Source organism: Solanum pennellii, chromosome 10 (genome assembly GCF_001406875.1).
Source record: "Solanum pennellii chromosome 10, SPENNV200".
In the NCBI taxonomy this organism is placed as follows: Eukaryota; Viridiplantae; Streptophyta; class Magnoliopsida; order Solanales; family Solanaceae; genus Solanum; species Solanum pennellii.
The window spans coordinates 76,615,404-76,639,828 of NC_028646.1; the positions used below are offsets into that span (position 1 = coordinate 76,615,404).

At 34.3% G+C, this 24,425-nt stretch overlaps 4 protein-coding genes and 1 pseudogene across 6 annotated transcripts in view; all 5 read left to right on the forward strand.

Moving 5' to 3' along the window:
• The first annotated feature begins 277 nt into the window (after positions 1 to 277).
• Positions 278 to 8,834, forward strand: LOC107002304 (probable ADP-ribosylation factor GTPase-activating protein AGD14). 3 transcript variants are annotated; one of them, XM_015200266.2, is made up of 13 exons: positions 278 to 582; positions 1,567 to 1,628; positions 2,257 to 2,344; positions 2,449 to 2,510; positions 2,604 to 2,700; positions 2,842 to 3,252; positions 4,048 to 4,896; positions 5,046 to 5,171; positions 5,248 to 5,361; positions 5,468 to 5,554; positions 6,123 to 6,258; positions 6,337 to 6,379; positions 8,545 to 8,834. In XM_015200266.2, exons 1-13 carry the CDS (start codon positions 487 to 489, stop codon positions 8,597 to 8,599), a joined length of 2,226 nt encoding a protein of 741 aa, XP_015055752.1. In that variant the 5' UTR covers positions 278 to 486; the 3' UTR covers positions 8,600 to 8,834. The 3 variants fall into 3 exon arrangements, with proteins under 3 accessions (XP_015055752.1, XP_015055753.1, XP_027768130.1); XM_015200267.2 differs by having other exon boundaries at positions 6,129 to 6,258; XM_027912329.1 differs by lacking the exon at positions 278 to 582 and adding an exon at positions 2,066 to 2,135 and having other exon boundaries at positions 1,580 to 1,628.
• A 1,194-nt stretch (positions 8,835 to 10,028) lies between these two features.
• On the forward strand, positions 10,029 to 17,664 carry LOC107001959. The gene is made up of 4 exons (XM_015199906.2): positions 10,029 to 10,216; positions 10,301 to 12,895; positions 15,783 to 16,524; positions 17,520 to 17,664. Exons 2-3 carry the CDS (start codon positions 10,499 to 10,501, stop codon positions 16,503 to 16,505), a joined length of 3,120 nt encoding a protein of 1,039 aa, XP_015055392.1. The 5' UTR covers positions 10,029 to 10,216; positions 10,301 to 10,498; the 3' UTR covers positions 16,506 to 16,524; positions 17,520 to 17,664.
• Positions 17,520 to 18,222, forward strand: LOC107001962 (annotated as a pseudogene).
• A 2,132-nt stretch (positions 18,223 to 20,354) lies between these two features.
• Positions 20,355 to 22,707, forward strand: LOC107001961 (calmodulin). The gene is made up of 2 exons (XM_015199909.2): positions 20,355 to 20,568; positions 21,981 to 22,707. Exons 1-2 carry the CDS (start codon positions 20,493 to 20,495, stop codon positions 22,352 to 22,354), a joined length of 450 nt encoding a protein of 149 aa, XP_015055395.1. The 5' UTR covers positions 20,355 to 20,492; the 3' UTR covers positions 22,355 to 22,707.
• An 834-nt stretch (positions 22,708 to 23,541) lies between these two features.
• LOC107001960 overlaps positions 23,542 to 24,425 on the forward strand; it is a 6,339-nt gene continuing 5,455 nt past the window's right edge. The window contains exon 1 of the mRNA XM_015199907.2: positions 23,542 to 23,675. Within this exon, the coding sequence (XP_015055393.1) occupies positions 23,669 to 23,675 (7 nt within the window). The 5' untranslated portion in view covers positions 23,542 to 23,668. The remainder of the gene's footprint in view (positions 23,676 to 24,425) is intronic.

Sequence of the window (24,425 nt, forward strand, 5' to 3'; positions counted from 1 at the left end):
TAAAAAAAAATGATCTCTTTTTTTTTCGACGTAATATATTTTAAATGACATTTTAATATACTTTATCTAACTTTAATTTAAAATCATAAGACAATTTATTTTTTCTTAAATTTCATTTTAAATCAAACTAGGCTTTTTGAAATAGAGAAAATTGTTATTCTTTATGTCAGATTAAAAAGTGGATGTATTATTTATGTTTTTTTTTTTTTACAACATATGATGACAAAAACTTTTTAAAAACAAATGATTAGCAATTTGAATATAGACCACACCACATCACATCACAGCAGTATTGAAAAAAAAGAACCTCAAGTTGAAATCTGAAGGTGGAGAGAGAGAGAGAGAGCTGCTTCATGCCTCTCTCTTCATTCCTCCTTGGACAAAATTCAAAATCCATACTTAAAACCCTAGTTTTTTCCAATCAATTTCCCCCAAAATTGTTTGGGGAAATTCAATTTTTCAATTGGGGGAAATAAACCTAGAAGCATGAGTAGCAGGAGAGAAGAAGAGAGGAACGAGAAGATAATAAGAGGGCTTCTCAAGCTCCCTCCAAATCGCAAATGCATCAACTGCAATAGCTTGGTCTCTTATTCTATTCATTTCTCAATCTCTTTTGTTATAATTTTCAACTTGACTTTTATTTTATTTTTGTTTAATAGTTCATCATTCTGTTGTTGTTAGGGAATTGTATTTAAAGAACTTTTAATTTGTTTGAAAATATAATTGTTAGAACGAGATGGATATGAATAAGGTAAAAATGCAAGCTCTTGTATTGGAATGAAAAGGGGATGAGAAAGGTAGGTATTTGAGAGAACCCCTACTTTGTGTTAAAAGATTAGATTTAAGTAATGAATGAAATACAGGTGAATACGGTAGTTTAAGTGTGACATTAAGAGAACCTCTACTTTGTCTTTAAAGGAGAACTTTTAATACCAGAATGAACTGGACGTGAATAGGGTAGATACAAGTGTTGAATTGAAGGACCTTAAGTTCTTTATCAAAAAGAGGACCTTAAGTTTCTTGGACCGTTAAATTTGTACTAAAAGATGATTTTTTTATGTATTGAAATGAAATGAACCAGAATCAAGTATAATGTATACGAGGTTCATGTAATCAAGTCAAACCCAAACAAATTTCGGGATGGGTTGTATGATTGATATATATTGCACTCTTGCCAATTTCCCAGTAGAATGTACATATGCATCAGTGCTGTTTTACCTCTTAGAATTATTCTCATATTGTTTGCTTCATATTAGTTATAAGGGGTATTTGACTCTTATCTCTTTCTTAAATGGGTAATCAATGACTATATGCCTTCGTGAAGTAGTAAGAGTGAAATTGAGGATAAATAATGCTGCCTTGGTATTCTGAAGTGACAAAAATTTGGAACAAATTTATTAGCTATGGTTACCGGGGAAAAGGATTGGAGGAGTAGTTCCTTGATATGAACAGTAGAAAAGCTAATGTCACCAATCTGTTTATCCTCTGTTCACTATTTTAGTCAATAAATTTAGCTCTCGTTTTCATTTTGAATCAATCAATCATTGCATTTATTACGATGTGCAGGGTCCCCAGTATGTGTGCACAAACTTTTGGACCTTTGTCTGCATGACATGCAGCGGAATACAGTAAGTGTATCATATTGCATGCTCTTTACATCTTTAGTCATATAAGGTGTACGGGAACCTGGTTTGAGGGGGGGGAGGGGTCTTGCTCCTCTTTATGTCTATACTGTACAATTTCTATACTTTCAGCGCAGTCCAGAAATAAAGTAGGTAAAGCTGCTGGGGGTATTCAAGAGGGTTTCTTCTTTTCAGGATTGTAAAATGCATTGGCACTTCTATGTTCTAACTACAGCGGAATGCATATGCCAAAATTTTACCTGATATGCATGCAGCTAAGTAGTTAATTTTAGCTACTTCTGGATTCAATCTGTCCGAAATCTATTGGACTAATGTTCTGAAAAATTAGTTTGGCATTTTGTGATAAGAAGATGTCCATCCTTTTTCTTATTACTTCATAAAAAGGAAAAGGTCCATCCTTGTGTTAATTTTTTAACTATCAGGTGAGGGTGCAACAGGTTAGTGATGTTCATCTAAATTCGTTGTCTAAGCATTGTCCGAATAAAAACAGCGGTAAAGTAAAATTTTAAGTTCCTCTCGTATCTGTTTGTGATGTTTTTTCTACTATGTTCGTAAACTTGAAGTCCTGTACATCAGGATGTGGAAGTTAAAATGTTTCATCGTATCATTGCAGTCGTGAGTTTACTCACCGTGTGAAGTCAGTTTCCATGTCTAAGTTTACTTCCCAAGAAGTGGAAGCTCTTCAACAGGGTGGTAATCAGGTGAAAATATTGTACTCTTTACCTATTAAAAAACAGGTAAAAATAATTGCTGGTTTTTCTTCACTTTGAAGTTAAAATTCTCTGTCCTGTATTTATTTTTTCAGCGGGCCAGAGAGATATATTTAAAAAGTTGGGACCCTCAAAGTCAGTGGCTTCCTAATAACAGGTACTGGATTAGCAAGTTACTATTAGTAGATTATAAGTTCCTGGTAAATTGACAACTTCAAGATACAAAATCCTAACTTTCTTTTTTCATCAGCAATGTTGATAAAGTGAGGGAATTTATAAAGACTGTCTATGTTGATAAAAAATATGCTGGGGCGCAGTTCTCTGATAGACCTCCTAGAGATACCCAGGTACTATATCTGGAGTAATATTTTGTCTATGCAGTACTTTAGACTAGAACATTACTTGAAACTTCTAGCTATGATTTAGTCATAATATTCAAATCAGCACTGGGTCCAGACTAATGTGTTTAATATCCATTGAGTTGTCAGAACTTGAGAAACCACGACGATGATATGAGGAGAGCAAGTTCTTATCATTCCTATTCTCAAAGTCCACCATATGACTTTCAGTATGAAGAACGACGTTATGGGAAAAATGCACCAGCACTCACTAGAAAGCCAGGATCAGATCGGGGACTTTACGAAGGAAAGGTGTCGAGTTTCTTGAGTCCTAGTCGTTTAAGTGATCATATGTATGATGATAGGTTTGGTAATGAAGGATCTAATCCCAGAGCTTCAGATTACTCTGTGTCTAGTGGTGGTGATCCATTCAGGTCTGTCGCACAGAGCCCCAACTTTCAGAGAGGCATCGGAAGTCCCTTAAGTGACACCTCAAGGGATATTTCATACGAAGATGTACGGCATGTCAAGAAAGATGCTGGAAGAATATTACGAGCACAGGTCATTTAAGTTTTATTTATTTAGCTAGGTTAAACTTCAAATTACTTGGTTAATCATTGGTGGAGCATATCAAGCCCTGAATTAGGGGTGTTCTTATTAATCAGAACATGCTGTTAAGTTATCTTTTTCTCCTCTTTCTGTTTGAGTTCCTGGTTATAGTGTCCTTACTAATGAGAATATGCTGTTAAGGAATTTTTTCTTCTCTTTCTGGTTTAGTCCTTACATGTCATAAATGGGCATGATAATATGACTCTCCAAGCTAAACAAAAAGGGGCCCCTCATTGTCCATGAACAACCAATGAACCTTCGCAAAGCATGTGGGCAGAATATAGAGAGTTTTAACATTTTTATCTCAACATATTATAATAGATTGATTTCTAGGTGGAGGTGCCAAAGGTCACTCAAGAAAATAGCCATTTTCATAAAAATAAAAGAAAAAAGGAAATGTGATGGGCATAATACTTGACAATCATCTGCTTGTGAGTTGAGAAGTGACAATCTTACAGAAGCTTTTAGCGAGGTGGAATAGTCAAGACTTACTGAACATATCTCTTGGGTTTACTATATTTTTTTAATTTTTTTTTTCAAAAAGGGTTTCTGTTCTCGATTATGATACATATGGAAGATAAATCATTGAGCATGTTAAATTCATGATCGATGAAATGTAATTTGGATATTATGATCATGCAAGTGGAACTCAGATTTCTTTCTATTTGATTTATAGAAGAAGGCTCCTTGTTCTTTTCACTGCAGCATTTCCTTGTGTAACTGACATGATGGTATTTGTTGAATCAGAGAACTGCATCTTCTGGAAGTTTTGAATCGTTCGACAGCAATTCCTTGTCATTTAAGTCTGTAAATTCTGTTTGTTTAGCGGATGCTGTTTCAGAATCAAATCAAACAATAGAGACTCACTCTAGTAAATTGTCAACTTTCCCCTCTTTGCCACGATCATCGGGACCCAGAAATCCAGATGGCCCTGATCTATTCAATGCTCCCTCAGTTCCTCAAAACGCTCCACCTTCAGTTTCAACAAAGTCTCGTCTGCCAGTGTCATCATTTCAGCCATCCGTTTCTGCTGGTCCAATTGGTAATTCACATCAACCATCGCTCACTCTCCCACCTTCATCTTTGGACTTTTTCTCGGAGGTGCCAAACCTGCCTTCAGCTGCAAGTGCTGATGAAAAACCATCATGTGAAGTCACTTCCAAAAATGAAGGATGGGCAACATTTGATATGCAGCGGCATGCAGCAACAACAGGCATCGAACAGTTCACCCTGGCACCAACACCTGCTTATGGCCATAATTCTTTTGACATTTTACCTGAAACGACACAGCAACAATTGGTCACTGAGAAGTCATTGGATGTGGATGATGGATGGGCAACATTTGATGTGCCTCAGCACGTGACATTCACTGGAAGTAATAACTTTACCTCCAACAAGATTCAATTAAAGGGTGATTCTCAATCGAATTCGGACCCAACTTTCTCCGTCATGCAATGGCCATCACCTATGGAATCTGCCCCTCATGGGCCAGCCGTTAGAGACTCCACTGCTTGTGCATTAGATTTATCAATGCCTGCTCCATTTCATGGAGGTGTGCTGAATGTTGAAGTAACTCCAAGTGCAAGAAGTACTGACGTAAGTGTACTCTTATTGAGTTTGGGAAGTGGCATAAGCAATTTATGAGTTGAAAATCATCTTTTGACAACTTCTGGTTAATTTATTATTATTTTGATGTGAAACCCTTTAATTTATGAGGTCGGATAATATTTACTCGTCTTTGGCAGTTGTGGAGTGCCTTTGATGTTTCTAATGACCACTTAGCTCTCAAGAGTTTGCCTAATAGTAAGGAACAAGTTGTAATGAACCATGATCTAGTTGATGATCAGTACATGGGCTTAAGAGGAGTAGAGGTAATTATCTTCCTAGTATGGTTAAAATTTATGAGTTTGCTTCTGCCCTTTGCTTTTAAAGACTTCTATTCCGCAGAATGTAGCGACAGGTCAAATTCAAAGAGCTGTGCTGGATAGTGGATATCCTATTACCAGTTTTCCATCATATGTCAGTGCCTCATCCTCTGGATTGTCCACTCTTCCTGTAGCGGTCAGTTAATTCTCTCACCTGTGCTTTCCTGCGTGGCCACTCTTTTAAACATCTAGATATCAGTATGCTATTTCCTGCTTCTTACACATAAGGTTCTTATTAACAGACAGGAGTGCATTCACATGCAAATGAGCAGAAGTCCAACAACCCATTTGATCTCCCTTACGATGCTGACATGGAATGCAGCAATATGGTAAATCACATTTTTCGTTATATTGTTTTCTGAAAAATATAGTGTGAGAATTTGACATTTTGTTTTTGGTCCATCTACGTCAAGAAAAATTTCCCTTGACAGCACTCCCCTCCAAGAAAAAAGATGAACTTTTAGGGGTCAATTGCTTCCTTTAAATACTAAAGGAGGCTTCCTATGTTGTACTGCAAATGGTCTATCTGATATTTACACTAGGAATCTAGGCTAAATTTCAGGCCACATTGTAAAGAAAATAGGCCTTAGGTGGTTCTAGTTCAATCCCAAAGTCTAGCTCTTGAGGTAAGGATTGTCCAAAAACATGTAAGGAGACAAAAACTCTAACCCCCTCCCCCCTTTCTCTCTGAGCCTGCCTCTGATGCCATGTAATGAAGTAGACGTTGAGCCTGATTCAAGCCCAAAAGTAGCTCATGAGGAAACCAATGTAAGAAGACAATAACCCTGTACCGTCAAGCAATGTGGGACTGTCACACACAGAATGTCTTCTAAAACTTGATTTCCTAAAAAAAAGACTGTTCCTTTGATGCATCCTAATGTGAATCATTTATTCTAGCCGCAGTACTGGGACATGAGCTCATTACAGGCTGCATTGCCAAGTGATGGGATGTCATCTTCTTTTGTTGGTGGTGTGACCGAATCTTGGTTTCCTCAGAACCCAGCAACAGCTTATGGTCCTGCTGGACAGCATGGTATGTGATGTTTACTTTTTCAAGAAGTCTTTTCTTCTGTCAAACTTTCAGCCTCTCAAATATGTCCTCTCTCTGTAGGAACATTATTTGTTTCCTCACAACCAGCTGGCAATCAAATATCGTGAGTCATTCTACTTTTTCCATTTTCCTTGTAACCAATATGCAAAAAATTTCTTGTGAAATCTTATTTCACCAGAAATATTAGCTCTCTACTTGCTAGATATAACATAATGGACAGGTCCTCTACTATGAAGATGCTTGAACATATTTGACACTTTGACAGGCTTTCCACTTAATTGCTATTTTGTTCTTGTGTGTGTATTTTGGGATTATATGATATCTGCTGTCTGGTGAGAATTTTGTGTCTCCACAAGAATGCTGGTGCTGTTGAATTGCTTATGATAAAAAGTACAAAAGTACAGTTAACATACAAGAAGTAGATGGGGATTGTTAGAGGCCGAGTTAATCTAGTGACAGTTCGTGTTGTCACCAGATTTTTTGTGGTAGATAAGTGTCTGGCTGCTGAATCTAATTGCAGGGACATATATAGTGGTTAAAATGATTATGCAGGTCTTAGAGTTGATACTGATTCTGTTAAGAAGAATCTTTCTTTGTTCCTTCATTTTGGAGATTTCGAAAGCTTTTTCGAAGTTCGAGAGGAGTTGAACAACGTGTTCCCTTGTATCCTTTAGAATCTCGTGTTGGATTAAGGGACTACACAGACTTATGGATAGGCTGATGGATGGAGAATTTGAGGGGCTTGAGATAGATGGTGATGGAAGAGGAAATACGACTTCATCCTCACTTTTTGTAATGTTTTCTATCTTTCTGGTATACTTTGTATGGTGGGGGTAGGGGTTTGCCCTCTTTTTATGTAATTTATCACTTTGTTAAAAAAAAAAAAAAGAACTTCAGCATCTATCTGAGGCGGTATGGTTTGCGGTTTGAAGCAGTGTCAGGTTTACATATGATTGGTTCACACTTGATGGGGGTTTTGAATTCTAGTTGCACACCTTCAAGGCAGCACTTCTGGAATCGTGGAGATTTTCTCAAGAGGAGAATATTTATGGAAGGGTAATATCTACGAAATATGGATCAGAAGAATAATTAATTGTTCTAAGGTGGGGCAGATTGCCATTTTCAAAATATGGTTGTAGGGTGGGATAATTCTTATAGAGTGAGTTTGTAGAAGGGGGAATACATATAGGAATAGAAGATTTGAAGATGCACTAGATATAATGTGGGTTAGTGCTACTAGAGTACAATTCTATAGAGGTGTATATTTTGGGGGAACATCCTTGGAGAACACGTATCTGCAAGTGCTTAGTCTTTATCCACGGCACCAATCACTTCAAGCTGGATGATTGGGGCATCATGTGGGGTCCCCTTGAAATGGGATGACTGAGAGCATGTGAGATAAAATTTTAGGAAGACCATCCCGCATTGGTATTTTCCTTGGGAGAAAGAGGTGTTGAGTTTATATGGAGGGAGTGGGGCTGGTATCTCTCAAATAAAATTGTATTGCATGGAGTGGGCAGAACTGGCAACAAGGAGGTGCTTAAGAAAGCCTGGAAGATTTTGTTGCTGAAATATGTATGTGTGTTTTGTGGCTGCTTGGTGTGATGTGTGGATGCCTTCTTAAAGCAGATAACTTGAGAAAGGGAAACTACCTTTTTAGGAGTATTTGCATGCCTAAAGACAAGAAGAAGGTAATATGAAAATTGCCACAGGATGAGAAATTTACCCCTGTAAGTGTATTTGGTTAATCCTATCAGATGCCACTCAAAGAGGAGTCTTTTTTAGATACAGATGTATTATATATTCTTTGAGGAGTCACTCTCTGAGTGAAATCTGTACTGTGGTAATTTGGCAAGTCTTCAACTTTAAGGTTAGCTCGTTAGACAGAAGCTTAGTTGAACTGCACTTAAATGAGTAGCCAAAACATCTGTTTTCTCAATGTTGGTAGGGAAGTAGTGGAGTCGTGCCCAAACAATCACCCATGAATCAATACACGACATCTCCTCGTTCATTAGACAAAATGGAGCTATTATTAGATATTTTATCTTTCCAGAAAACAGTATAAATAAAAAGAAAGCATTTCATTCAATGTGTGCCCATTGTTTGAAAGATCAAAGAGATCCTTTGTATGAGCAGTCCACTAATGCAAGCTCTCATAAATATGCATGTTGGATAGTGTAAAAAATCTTGAAGAGTTTGCTTTCTGTATAGTGCAGTTCTGGATTGTATCCATTATCTTAACTGTTAACTAGATTGTTCCTTGTGCAGGAATGTGCCGACACACGGTCAAGTTGCTGCTATTGGCGGAAATCCATTTGCATAGGATTGTATTCAACTAGTTGTTGGATCAGCTAGATCATCATTTCAACTTTTAGATTCCTATGTATTTCATGTCTTGACCATGTTTGTATTTTAAAAAAAAAGAGAATGAGAGACAACTAGGCAGAAATTACCAAATTTCAAAGGCTTGCCTTTTCTTGTTGAGGCCTACAGTGTGTTCTGATACTATGGTTGATGTGATTATGGCTGAAATGTTTTGAGGATGTCCTTGTTGGCTACTTTTGCTGTGAAATGAGCAGCAAATTACGACGCCTTATTGATTTTCTTGTCAACGCTTTATCGATATCGACATATCGACAAACTTATGAACAAGAAGAATGCTATGAAACTTATGTATTCAAAAAATAACTGTTAACTTGAAGAATTTAGGACATTGAATGGAACTTCAGACGAAAACCATAGGCTAAAAGAGAAAGCTTCATTTTAAACATTAGCAAAACAGAGTACCATTTTTTAATTAAAAAAATGATGTGAATTATTTGTTGTGTAATTTTCTACTTTATTTTTTTAAAATAAGAAATTTAGTATTCGAAAATCGATGAAAATAAAAATAAAAATCAGTATGTGATCAAATACGATCTACAGTAAGTTGGGGTAAATGATGATGATATGAGAGACAATGTTAGCTTAAATCACATATTAAAAATAATTTTTCAATAAAAAACATTTAAGAAACACAATCATTTTATTAATTGTCTACATAAATCAAGTCATACAAATGCAATTTATAAACATCCGATTCATATGTTAGCTTTCACAAATATAATTTACAAATAGCTATTAATGTATCTCGTCTTTTGAAAGTCAATAATAATATTATTTTAAAATTTATTTGACATAGTTTATTTTCTTAATTTTATTTCAAATGGCAAAAAACATGCCTACTTTTTTATTTCTTTATTGATTTTAGCATAACAATGATTTAATATTTTCGAAACACAGTCTTTGGATCATTGTTATTCATATACCTACAATTTTTGTTTTGATTGTTACTTAAAATGTATTATACAGTATTGTTAAATTTCGTTGTTACGTAATAATGAAAACCATTATTTTATGGAACAACCAATTTGGTGTGTTCCCATAGTTACTTAATTTCTTTCTCCAATTATATCTTTACCTAATATTTCAAAATATTATTTTACCTTTTACCTTAATTATTTGGACCTAGTCAAATAATTAAGGATATTTAAATAAATTTATAAATTACAATACAATACAATCAAACCGAAAAATTAAAATGTTACTAAACAACAACAAACAATATAATCTAGCCAAACATTATATCTACCCTACAATACATAACGATGATCCGGTCTTCACAATTCTTATGTAATAATTCAATGATAACATGAATAATTGGTAATGGGTACTTGATTATTACTATTACTACTATTATTATTAAAATAAGTAGCTAAACTACAAGACGCGTTGGCAAACAAATCTAACGACGAGTGATGATCATCCTCCATTATTATATCAAATCTCTATTTTTGCCGTTGGATTTTCATCCCTATTAGCGAGCTCTATGATCCATTAATCTTCCAAACAGTTGACGGGTTTTTGTGGACTATTCAAATTGATCTATATTTCAACCCTGGTATGCATATTCTTTTCTTAATTCTCTTTGTTTAATCTATTATTGTTAATTCAATATGAAAATCTTTTCTGGGTTTGTTTGCAGGAATTTTATAATTGTGTTTGAATTGATTTGTAAAGGTGGGATTTTCATTCTTTGTCTTGATCTAGAAGGGAATTGATTCTAGTTCATATTTTTGACAAGAACTAGGTGGGTACAGTGAAGAAAAATTAGATATTCAGATCCCATTTCTGAGGAAGTTGCTTCATTTTAGGTATTGGGTTGTGAAAGATTGAAGTTAAAATGAGGAAAGCTGTAATCTTTACTATTGAAGTGTGTTATAGGACAGTTAGGAATCATCCATTCCTTGTGGGTGTGTTGTGTTTCTTGGTATTTATGTACAGATCATTTCCTTTTGTGTTTTCAATCTTGGTGTCTGTCTCCCCTATTCTTGTTTGCACTGCTGCACTGCTTGGAACTTTACTAAGTTATGGTCAGCCTAATATACCTGTATTTGAATGGGAAGAAAACACAACTGATCATATTGTGCCTTTGGAAACACGAGATGCTATTCTTGTTGAAAGTGACAATAGTTACTTCACCGAGAGATATAGTGATCAAGAGAGGGATAAAGTAGACCAATCAACGCGTAGTGAGGTTCATAGGGGTAAAAGATTTGGTGATCATTCTGCTCTAATTGGTGGAGTGTTAGTTGGTGGAGTTACTGGGCAAGTGGCAAGGGAGTTTTATGAGCATAAAAATGAAGACAAATTTAGTGATGCTGAACTTACGGAGGACCAGTGTTCTCCTACTTCGAAGGTTGATGAAGAGAGCGTTGAGTTTGATAATGACAAATCAGTTGATTCCTTTGATTCTAGGAGGGCTAATTTTGATTCTCCTCCCGGATCACCTTGGAAACGTAGGGAGGAGGCCTTATATTCAGGGTCTGATGGAGCAGAGAGTTCCTCTCCAGATGCTTCAGTAGCTGATATTATGCCAATGCTTGATGAGCTCCATCCACTTTTAGAGGAAGACAATCCCCAACCTGTCGGTTTGTCACATGATGTTTCTCATGCTCCTTCAGAAAGTTCAACCAAGTCCTCCGAGAGCGATGATGAATCTGATGATGATGTTTCTGAAGACCAGGAAGAAGTAGAAGTTGCAGATGATGAGAATGAAGATGATGAAGAAGAGGAAACACGAGATACAGAAGGTCCAAAGTCTGCTATTACATGGACGGAGGAGGATCAGAGAAATCTGATGGACTTGGGAACCTCTGAGCTAGAAAGGAATCAACGATTGGAGAGTCTTATTGCAAGGAGAAGATCACGAAAGAACATGAGTTTTACAGATGAAAAGAGTTTAATAGACTTGGTAACTGTTGATTTCATGCCTCCCATTTCAACAGCAAGACAAAACCCTTTTGATCTTCCTAATGATAACTATGGTCCTGGACTGCCTCCTATCCCTGGATCAGCTCCATCTATTTTGTTGCCAAGGTGTAAGCGGAACCCATTTGATCTTCCTTATGACCCAAGTGAAGAAAAACCTGATCTTACAGGAGACGCTTTCGATCAAGAGATTATCACATCTCAACCAAAAGAGACATTTTTTAGGAGGCATGAAAGTTTTAATGTTGGGCCCTCAATCTTTGGGCTGAACAAGAAAGATACCCGTTTTAGACCTTACTTTGTTCCTGATGTGATGGCTGCTGAAGGAACAAGTTATTCACCATTACAAAGGCACCCCAGCGATCTCAGTGATTCCAAAGTAAGTTCTGTTCTTGAAACAGAGTCACAGGGCTCAATTGAAGATCTGGAATACAAGAACCTCACTGAGGAAGATGTAGAAGACAAGAACCTGAATGAAGAACTGGAAGGCAAAAACCTAACAGATGAACATATCTTCAAGGAACCAAAGCTGATATCTAAGATAGAGCATGCTACCGAGGATATTGGACATGGAAGCCAATCCTCCGAAGAAGTAGAATGTTTGGTCCTAGGTGCATCTGATAAGAGAGATATTGAACTCGATGACACTGATTTTACACTACCAAATGTGGAAAATCATCATGATTTGGTACCAAATGTATTCCATGAAGAAACAGCAGCCAGTTCCATAGTACTTGATCCGTCTAAAATTTGTTCAAAGTCAGCAACATCTGAACAAAAATGCAGTAGTCAGTCAAGCTCCTCCTCCTCATCAGAAGTAGGTGAAAGGATCTTTGCTGACAAAGTAGTGGTGAGATTAAGTTCAGAGGAATCGACGTTCCATGTTGAAACCATCTCTGAGCATCCTTCGCCGAATGTGTCAGATCTGAACATCACAAGCAGTTCAGTGGAGGAGAGTTCACATTTGGAACCTATTTATGATGCCAGTCCTCCTTCAATTAAGAAAAATACTTCTTCCTCCTCAATTGCTTCAGATCTGCTTCTAGAATCTGAAACGGGGCATGCCTCTGAGAGGGAACCTGTGGCAAATAATCGAGACATTGAGAAGTCCATTCCGAAGAAGGAACAAATATTTTCATCAGCAGATTCCAAAGAATTGCGGCTGAGGGAGGCAATAACTGACAAACATGAGCTTGATGTTGCAAAGTTGGAGATATCAAACCACGATGAAGTCTTTGGCAGTGCAAGTGCTCTTCCGGTGCCTGTAGCAGATAGTCAGACATCAATTGATTCGAAGTCTTCCACTGAAGTAAGTAATTAGTATATGTCCTATTTAGTACTATAAATTGCAAAAACTTTTATCATGCATATTCTTTAATCTCTTTAAAGATGAAGAGAGTTATCATGCATATCCTTTTACAGATGAACAGAGTTATCATGCATATTCTTTAATCTATTTGGACTAAATTATACCAAGATCTTAGTTTTTATCATGTTTTATATACTTTATTTAGCTTTTCTCTTAAAAATGTTTCTTTATTTGAGATAATTTAAATTTGATATTCTTTTTTTAATTCTCCATTACTTAATCCAATTATGTTTAATGGCATATGATGATAAAAACCAAAGACTAAGTTGGATGTGAAGTGATGAAATATAGGCCAAAAGAACTGTTGGAAACAAATCATGTTCCAATTTAACCTAATATATTGTTTAGATTATACATCTCAAATTCTTTGAATCTCAACCATACTATTCATCCAATCCTACAATTCGTGATGCTTTTGTTAAACTGGTTGAATGTGATGTCTAAAGTCGACTGGTAACTCATAGTCTCATACTGGTAGGACTGAAAATAACTCTCTCCTCCAATCCTATTTTTTCTAGTGCTTATCTACTAGTTAAACAGTACGAATGGAGTGACAAACTCTGTGAGTTCGGAATCTAAATAAGTCACAAAAAAATAAAAGTGACCAAAATAATCCACTATTTTAGAAAGTAACTAAAATAGGCTTAGTGGAAGAAAAAATTTCATTTCCAATATTCCAAACATTTTCCGTTAGTCCCATAACGTTTATAATTTAATATATAATGAAACTATTTCTTACACTTTATTTATATCTTCTACACAGTATAAATCTAGAAAATTATGTTGTTCAGTTATTGGTTTAGGTGTCCATTTTTTATTCAATCTTTTATCCCATATAGTTTTTTCTCTATCATAGTGTCCATAGTTTTAATTATAATATTTCGGATTTGAACTTTTTGGGTTTTTTACTCCTGATGTGCTAGGTTTTTCATCCATATCTACGCCTCCTGTATTTATTTCTAAATTCCTTGCATTATCTATATTTGCTAAAATTTCCGTTTATGTTTCGCTTGTTTCCGAATGTTGTTCTAGATCATCATTGTTTATTTCATCAATTCTTATTTCGGGTAGATTATCTTGGCTGTTTTCTTCTTTTTCTTCTAATTCGTCTTCTAAGTGCAATTTTTCTTGTATTTAATTATCTCATTTGCTAATTTTGTTTTTTATTCTTTTTCTCTTTGTTTAATTTCATACATTTCTTTTAATATTGCTAGCTCTTTTTCTAGCTCTATTATTTTAGTATTTTTTACTTCTTCTAATTGTTGTACTTCCCTTTTTGCTTGTTGTTTTATTTTTTCGATTTCCGTTTTCCTATCTATTTCTTCATTTTCTTTTGTTATTCTTATCATAGCAGTTAAACTATCTTCTAGTTTTACCGTTTCTTTTTCTAACATTAAATTTGGATTGTCACCTGTTTTCTTATATCTTCTTCCTAGATTAGAAAATATTATTTTTATTTTTAATCCATCATAGTTTTCATATGTTTTTTCATCTATCGCGTATTCTTTTTTATTCATTTATAGATTGTATTGAAGTTCATATTCTAAACTTTCTATTTGTATTTCTAGATAAAAAATAGTTTTTCTCTGTGCTATTATAGATTTTCTACAAATTCTGGCGAATATGTTATTATTAAGTCTATTTTGCCTATGTACTAATACTTGTCTTTTCGCTATAATTATTTCAGTAAGTTTTTCCTTGTATTTGTTATTCTCGTTATTCATTGTATCTTTAAATATTGAATATATGTATATTCTATTTTAGATATATTATCTATTAATTGATCTAAGTCGGTCAACGATTTGTCACTCTCCAAAATTTACTTGTCCTTGTGATAAAAATGAAGTAGGTATTTTCCGACTATAATCATAATAATACTATTTATACCCCATTCTTTTATAAATTGGTGAAAGAAATATATGATATTTGACATTAATTGAATATTTAGCATTGTGTTTGGAAGGACAATTATAATAAACGGTATTTCCATCATGTATAATTTCGCCATCCTAATAAATCGAAACTCTAACTTTTAGTTAAGAAGACATTATTTTGTGATTAAAATGAAGAATGATAGAAAACTAAAGATGTTGAATGTGCTATGTCTGAATGTCTTTAAATAGAGCTTGGAAGAGCTTCCAGAATTAAAAAAATAAAAATACATAGTGTAATAATTTTTTTATTTTTATGATATGTCAAATCAATATAATTGTATGACAAACACTACAAAAGCATCATAAGGAGAGCAAAACTTGAAAAATATTCCTCTTTGTAAAATGTAAGTTTTTCTTCCGCTTTATAAAGTGCAAGAAAAAGTTCAATTTTCAAAGGGCAAGAAAAACTTACATTTTATAAAGTGAAAGAAATAATTCCGTTATATATTAAAATATACTCGTTATGGACTAACGGAAAACGTTTGGAATATTGGATAAAGTGGAATTTTTTCTTCCACTAAGCCTATTTTGTTACATCCTAAATAGTGGCTTATATTGGTCACTTTTATTTTTTTGTGGCTTATTTAGGTTCCGAACTCTTCAATTGAAGAGGTTTGGGACAATACTCCTACTTATGACAGTCATCATCATTCATTATCAAAGGCGAGCTAATGAATTAAACCATAAATATAGCTATTTATAGTAACTACAAGAATAGCTAAGATATGACTAAAATAGCCGTTACACCTCAAATTCTGATTCCTTTCTTGCTCTCAAAGCTTTTGATGTTAGGGTTGAAACATGGGAGTTATCAGTATAGTTCAACCTGTACTATGTCTTCGCATTTATTTGGATCTTAAATGAGTCTAAGTGAATCTAATTCTGATATACAGGAGGCACCTGTTTCAGCAGAGAAAGCAAGGACCACAGAAAGCTTGAATGTGTCAAAAGTTCAAGAAGTTCCTCCTAGTATAACCTCTCCCAGGAGTCCTGAGTCTGTTCTTAAGACATCTAATGCTAAGGTGGCAACTGAAGAATCAGAGAGTTCGAAAAATGGACCAGTTCATAAGGTATCAAGTTTGAAAGACCATGAGATGGGACTACCAACTCTTGAACCAAGACCAACTGGAGACATTGATTTGATTAATAAGCAGACCCTTGAAGAGAATGCTGACAGACGCGTCCTTCATGATTCAATTGATGATGATGTGCATGTTAGAGAATCCAAACGAAAAGGAGCTTCTCTACATTCACAGGATGTGGGGGCAGACTCAGCTGTGAAACAAGTCATGAAAAATGATATAGATAAAACAAACACGAGCCTTCAACAAGCATTAAAAACTGAATCACGTGAAGCTAGCTCATCTAAGAACTCCGAATCAAGTCTCAAGAAAATTGTTGTATCTGGAAGAAGTGAAGCTGATGCAGGCAAAATAGATCAGGAAGTTGTAAAACAAGAAGATAAGGTAACTACCACCGAAAAGCCAAATCTTGCAGTTGAGTTGCCTCAAGAGACAGGTGTAGTTACTGGTGATGTTGTAGTCAAGAAAGAAAACCACACAAGTCAGGCTCAAGTTCAAGTTCCAGTGACTTCAAAAGAAAATGTGGATAGCTAGAAAATTGGGAGAACAGGAGGTATCCTTCGAGTTTCTTTTCTGAAACATTTTTTTTCTTTGTTAGTGTATGAATGAATAGATGTTCAAGTTGGTTTCGTTCATTTAGGACGTGGGTAACTAGTTAGTATTCTTTTTTTCTTATTTAGTTGTGCATTTGTCAGTGCGACGAGTTCTTATACTTCAAGAATAAGTTCTATTTGATTTCTTGAGAATTTTTCTTAGCAATTGTGGAGATAGTGAGAGAAAAAGGGATTCACTTGTTACAGATAAACAATCTACTTTTTGGCATGTAAAACTTACTCCTTAGGTGTTCCTATGGAAAATAAATATCGAGACAAAGTTCTATTTTTGTAAACCTCCGCCTAGTTTCCTCTCTTTTACGCTTCCTCAATTTGGCATGTATGCTAGTTTGATATACCGGATAGGCTATTTGGCTTCTTACTATTACTAATCCTTGTTGAACATAGCAATGGAAAGGAATATTCCACAGTATTTGGATTCAGGTGACTTGCATATTTTGTTTGATTTATGACCATTCATTGTATTGCTTGAACACTTGTACTTTGAAAACTTCTTTATTTATTTGTAACGATGGTGAATCTTTGACCCTGTATCGGTAATTAGTATTTGATTATTTTTTTAAATGTGGGCCAAAGTTACTGTCTATATAGATAATGATATCAACTTGCTTTAAATGGTAGTTATAGGTTCTTTGTCTTTATTGTAGCTGTGTATGAGTAGATCTCTTGCAGATTCTGTATTAGTTCACAAGCATTTAAAATGGTGCTTGTGTTTTTTTACTTTAATAAAGCAAAATCCTTGGCCTAGTGGTCAATGACGTGGGTTGAGAATCACGAGTTCTCATGTTCAAATTCAAACACTAGGTGATATTATCTGGTATGGTTAACTTTACATTTGGTTTCTTTTGAAAGTATGCACTGGTAAAAGATGCAGTCAGAAGCATACGTTGTTTGATCTTCTGGTTTAGTTTGCTCATATTGTTGGTTTGAATAGGTTGCATTACAACTAAGGAGCTTGGGACTGTGATGAGGTCGTTGGCACAGAACCCAACTGAGCTGAGCTGAGCACCAGGACATGATAACTGAAGTGGATGCTGATGGTAATGGAACCATCGACTTCCCAGAGTTTTTGAATCTCATGGCCAGGAAGATGAAGGATACAGACTCAGGAGGAGCTGAAGGAGGCATTCAGAGTGTTTGACAAGGACCAGAATGGGTTCATCTCTGCTGCTGAGCTCCGTCATGTGATGACTAACCTTGGTGAGAAGCTTACTGATGAAGAAGTTGATGAAATGATCAGGGAGGCTGATGTCGATGGCGATGGACAAATTAATTACGATGAGTTTGTTAAGGTCATGATGTCCTAGTGATTTCCCTCTTCTGAAGTTTTGCTTTTTTAAGAAAACCTGTGTAAAAAGACCAAACATTCTTCAGACTGGGTCAGCTTTGGGATAATGGTTTCCTTTTACAAATTTATCCGGATAGGTTGTACCTCTGTGTTTGGTGGTTGAATCAGTTTCTTTCTCTTATTTGGTTGTCTGTGATGTCTTCTCTAGTCTTAGAGTTGTCTGGTTCATATTTAGGGCTTTGTTGAACGAAATCTACGAAGACTGTAACTTTTTCTTTACTTGTTGATTAATGCAGTTCTAATAGCTTGCATTTATGATTCGTTAATGCAAACTTTTTGAGGCTGGAAATTGTAAAAGTCTCTAGCTGTCATGCAGCTTACAAATTGTCAATTGCTTGATTATGTTATTGGTGAGTGTTGGGGTGATTTGGCTCAACACACTTTAGGACAGCGATGGAGGACTGTAAGTGCAGCTATCTCAGTTACTGCAGAAAATTTGCACCGATAACTGGTGATTGTTAGGGCTCAGGAATAGAGTCCATACTTGATTGAGTGAAAGTACTTGTAAAGTTATGGGTGAAGCTGTTGCTTGACACACACTGTCTACACTGATTCACCAAAAACTGCCTTGTATTTTCAACAATCAACACACAACATAAAGACAAAATATAAAATTTCAACAGGTATTAGAGACATCAGCTGCATATTTGAGTTTGCATTGTTTTACCTTTACCCTAACATGTATCATTTATATAAAAGTAGCTGTCATATTGTGAACCAGCAAACAGAGACACATGCAACTCACCCAACACCATACAGATTACATACTACAGTGAAATCAGTTGCAAGCATGAACATATATACAACATACAAACATTAATGATTCCACTAAGCTTCTCCTGTTACACAATATTAACTGTAAAATCATATGCTTATCTTATTTATAAGTTACATAATAAAATATGATTGGACAAAATAATAGACTCATCAAAGAAAAGAGGAACAAATTCCTATAGAACCACTACTACTCCCTCCATCCACTTTTATCTGTCATGTTGCATTTTTTGAAGGAGACAAATTTTTAAAGTTAAAGTTTTAGATTATATTAATTCGATATTTTAAATAAAAAAAAATTTTAGATATTGAAAAACTATATGAAAAGTACTATAAATTGCAAATCAATATGATGAAAAAAATACATCTTAAAATGTTAGTCAAGATTCTTATAGTTTGACTCTAAAAATAGAAACCATAACAATTGAAAGTGGACCGAAAAAATAGTATATATACAACAAATATAGACTTATTCTACATGTTTGGTTGATTAAGTGGCAAAGTCTCATGACTAAAGAACTGAGCTAGAAATAAGGCAGAAAAGGGTCTGATATATCCTCAACTTTGTCATTTGAAGCTGATATACTCCTCGTTATAAAAGTGACTCATATATGCTCTTACCGTTATACAAACGGCTCACATATACCCCTGCCGTTACAAAATGGCTCACATATACCCTTTATTTAACGGAAGTTAAAAAATTAGTTTTAAATTTATATTTGTTACTTCTAATTTATTAAAAAAAATATTTAGGGGTATATTTGATTCTTCTATCAAAGTTCAAGGTATATTTTAATTTTTTTCATGCATAAATTATTTTTTGACTTCTTTTATTATAATTATTTGAGTTTCTTATTCTTATTTTATTTTTTTCTTTCATTCCTTAGTTTAAAAAAAAAATTAAACTATTTTTTTTGTATTTATTGTAATTTAATTTCGTATTCGAAGAAAAAATTTGGTCATCTACAATAAGTTTTACAAAAATATTAGTGAAACATAAATAAATTTGATTATCAAAATAATAATTATAAATTAGTCATTGAAACAAAAAAAAGTCAAAAAAAATATGTTTGACGAAGATTAAATTTACTCATATGGGATTATATTTTTTATAAAAAAATAATAAAAATTTAGATTAAAATTATTATTTTTTCATTTCCGTTAGAGGAAAAGGATATTTGTGAGCCATTTGTTTACAAGTAGGGGTATATATGAGGCACTTTCATACAAGAGGTATATTAGCTCCAAATAACAAAGTTGAGGGGTATATCAGCTCTAAATGACAAAGTTGAGAGGTATATCAGACTCTTTTTCCCTAGAAATAATTTAAGGATTCACCAGAATCTTTCGATGAAAAATTATATGATTTATACATAAATAAAATTATTTTTTAAATATAAATATTAAACTGACTTTTTCTATATTTCGAACGACACCACCAAAGAATGTATTTTTTTTGTAGTAGAATAATTTAAACTTGCCAACCATAATTTTTTTAAAATAAATTTAAATTGGGAGGTAGTAATATTTTATTTTTTTTTTTAAAAATGAGAATAAGGGAAGGGTAAAGCGGGAAAGTCGGCTAAATTTACAGGTATTTTATATTTAGATATAATTAGCCATTGAAAAGTCTAATTTTTTTTTGATTATAAAGTAGTCTGTTTTCCCTGTAATCGAAGAGGCGAGAAGCTTAAAAAAACAAAAAAAAAAAAGCCATTTTTTTTGTGTCTTGTCTCAATTCCACAACTTTCTTCTTCTTCTCCCTCTCTCTCTTTCTTTGTAGAAATGGCAGATCAGCTCACCGATGATCAGATCTCTGAGTTTAAGGAGGCTTTCAGCCTATTCGACAAGGACGGAGATGGTTAGATTCTAAGCTTTTTTTTCATTTTTTATTTTCCAGATCTGGTCTTTATTGACTTCATGTTTAGTCTATGTTTTAGATTTTAGATTTGATGGAACAATTATGATGATTTTGTGGATGTCGAAACTTCGTTGATTTGGTGTGTAGGAATCATAGTAACCGATTAGAAAAAATGGAAGATTTTTAAGCTTGTTAATTGAATTTTGAGTGCTTTAATTTATTACACTCTAGTTGAGAAATATTGAAGATTTTTGTTTATAAGAGGTGGGAAAATGCAAATCAGAGGATTATATGCGAAGCATTCAGTCGGATAAATGGAAAAAAATAGGATTTTGATGTACCTTGTATATGGGCCAAAGTTTCCGTCTTTATAGATAATGATATCAACTTGCTTTAAATGGTAGATGTAGGTTCTTTGTCTTTATTGTAGCCGTGTATGAATAGATCTCTTGTAGATTCTATATTACAGTTTACAAGCATTTAAAATGGTACTACTTGTGTTTATTTACTTTAATAAAGCCAAATCGTTGGCATTAGTGACGTGGGTTGAGAATCATGAGTTCTCATGTTCAAATTCAAACACTAGGTGATTTTATCCTGTCTGTCCTAGCCTTGATTGACAGAGTTACTTGGTACTTGATGTTGGTGTGGGAGGTGACACGTTTCTCGTGGAATTAATTCGAGGTGCACCAAAGCTAGTTTGGACACCATGGTTTTAAAAAGTTTATCTTTTAGAAATAAGATGCTGCAGATAATGGTTTAAATATCTGGTTTGACGGACTTCAATGTCTTTTACCCAAAATGACCCAATATATGCTGTTTCATTTTTCCATTTTATTTAATATAATTTTTAGGGGATGCTGGGGATGAAGTGATGGTTTAAATATAATATATCTGTTTGAGGAAGAGCTATAGTTTGTGTGTTACATGATGGTGTATTCTTGGGAATTCCAACTGTTACATGTGTTGACCGTCTTTTTTTTAATCAGTTACCACTTCAGAACTGGCTTTGCACATGCAACATTTTGGATCTTGTTTTGCTTGTGTAGTAGAAAGATGCAAATATCTTAAAGGATTCATGTATTTTGTTTGAAATATGTGTATTATAGCACTATGTTTTTTGATTTAATTATTTATCAAACTGCTTACTGTTGACTTTGTGAGATAGCATATGAGATGTGTCTTCTAGACTTGGTCATAACATAGAGGCCCTAGAAAAGAACATTGGCTCTAGTTAGTCAACCCCCCCCCCCCCCAAAAAAAAAAAAAACCCACACGTGGATGTAACCTTCTGAATTATCTGGTATGGTTAACTTTACGTATGATTCTTCTTTTGAAAGTTTGTACTGGAAAAGAAATGCAGTCAGTTTGATCCTTCTGGTTTAGTATGCTGATATTGTTGTTTTGAATAGGTTGCATTACAACTAAGGAGCTTGGGACTGTGATGAGGTCGTTGGGACAGAACCCAACTGAAGCTGAGCTCCAGGACATGATAAATGAAGTGGATGCTGATGGTAATGGAACCATCGACTTCCCAGAGTTTTTGAACCTCATGGCCAGGAAGATGAAGGATACAGACTCAGAGGAGGAGCTAAAGGAGGCATTCAGAGTGTTTGACAAGGACCAGAATGGGTTCATCTCTGCTGCTGAGCTCCGTCATGTGATGACTAACCTTGGTGAGAAGCTTACTGATGAAGAAGTTGATGAAATGATCAGAGAGGCTGATGTCGATGGCGATGGACAAATTAACTACGATGAGTTTGTTAAGGTCATGATGGCCAAGTGATTTCCCTCTCCTGAAGTTGTTTTTTTAAGAAAAACTTTGAAAAAAGACCAAACATTCATCAGATCTGGGTCAGCTTTGGGATAATGGTTTCTTTTTACAAATTTATCCTGTTACGCTGTACCTTTGGATGAATGTAATGCTCTCTATCGTTTGGTGGTTGAATCAGTTTCTTTCTCTTATTTGGTTGTCTGTAATGTCTTATCTTGTTTTGTACCTCGGCTGATAAAGTTGTAAGGTTCATATTTAGAGCTTTGTTGAACCTAGACTGTTACTTTTTATTTATTTATTGACAAATTCAGTTCTAATAGCTTTGCATTTATGATTTATTAATGCAAACTTTTTGACTCTGGAAATTGTTAAATTCTCTAGCTTGTCATCCAGCTTATTGCTTTATTGGTGAGTATTGAGGTGATTTGCTACACTTTATGCTAATTCAGTGATAACATGGTGATTGTTAGGGCTCAGGAATAGAGTCCACACAAAGTTTGATAATTGATGTGTAAGAGTTGTATTTAATATTCATTTTAGATTTGATTGAACTACCTGTGTTCTAAAATGAAATACTATATGTAAACAAATTTTGCATATTTATAGCAGTATTAATTACTTAATTAATATGTAGAAAACTGATTTATAATATAATTAGTGTTTGAATATATATTTTTCCTTTTTTAACGTGTACAAGACAAAAAGGTAATAAAAGCTATGGTCCAAAAGACAAGTCATTATTAGTCAAATGTTTTGAAATCTCACAGAACTATAATAATACCGAAAATTCACCCCTGCAGGCTTCCCATAATTATTCTCTTTTTCTTATTCTTACAAGGAAAAAAAAAAGAAAAAGCGAGTGTATGGTAGTAATAAATAATTTTATTACCTAGAAATAATAAAATGGAATATTTATATTTTAATTACTCCCCTGTTTAAAAAAAAAATACCTCATTTTCTTTTTAGTCTGTTTCAAAAAAAAATGATCTCTTTCTTTTTTTGATAACAGCTTTTTATGTGATATGTTAAAAATTAGAAGATTAAAAGACAATTTTATATATTTGACGTAACTTTAATTTAGGACCACATGATCAAAAGTCTTATTTATTTTTTTAAACTCCGTATCGAGTTAAACTAGGTTATTCTTTATGAAACGACGGAATAAATTTTATAGTTCTTTATTATGGTCAGACAATAAGAGAGAGAGTGTTTGTTTAGAGAGAGAAAGTTGGGAAATGGGAGAGTTCATCGGAGACTTGGTATTTTCCGAGCAATAAGCTGAGGATCTGAAGCCAATTTCAGTTCAATTTCGAATTTTTCAACGTAATGGAAGGTATAAATCTGTTTCTCCTTTATTTTCTTTGTAAAAACCCTAGAGATTTGGGTACTCTTTGACTTTTGACTTTCACTTTCTCGAGTTTACTGAATTTAGCTCATACTGGTTGAGGGATAAACAGTTGATTTTTGAATTGGGGTTTTACTGAATTTGTTTTGGTCTGTTCTTTGATTTTTAGTGAGCAAAATTTGGTTATGATATTTGCTTGAAAGTTCCAGTTTTTATGCTCAAAGTTTGTAGTTTTTGCTTGTTAAGTTAAATTTAGGCTCTTTTTTTCAAATTGGAAGGGGGGGGGGATTTCTTGTTAGCTGGTAAAAAGGAGATGGAAGGAAGAACTGTAAAGACCAAATGATCTTGTATTTGGATTTTAGTCTTTGGAGTTGGGATTGGGCCGCACTATGTTTAACTAACTGTCTTTGTATATTTGTCTCCCATTTATTTGCATTTGCTGGAAGAATTGTTCTTGTAAATGCTTCATACTGGGAATAGAAAGTAATGAAAAGAAGAAACTTTATTTCTCCATTCAACTACCAATATAAACAACAAAAATCAAGACGATAATGGGAAGTTTTGCATACAAATTCTTAGCATCTATAAATTGAAAGTATGGGTGAATTATTTATCTGTGAGGAAATGGAAAAAGGTACTAACTCGGAGAAAGTCTAAGTAGTCCTACTTAGTCGGGTGTTTTATGTTGGAGAATTGGAAGCTTGAAGCATTCTTTAGATATCCCCCCCCCCCCCCCCC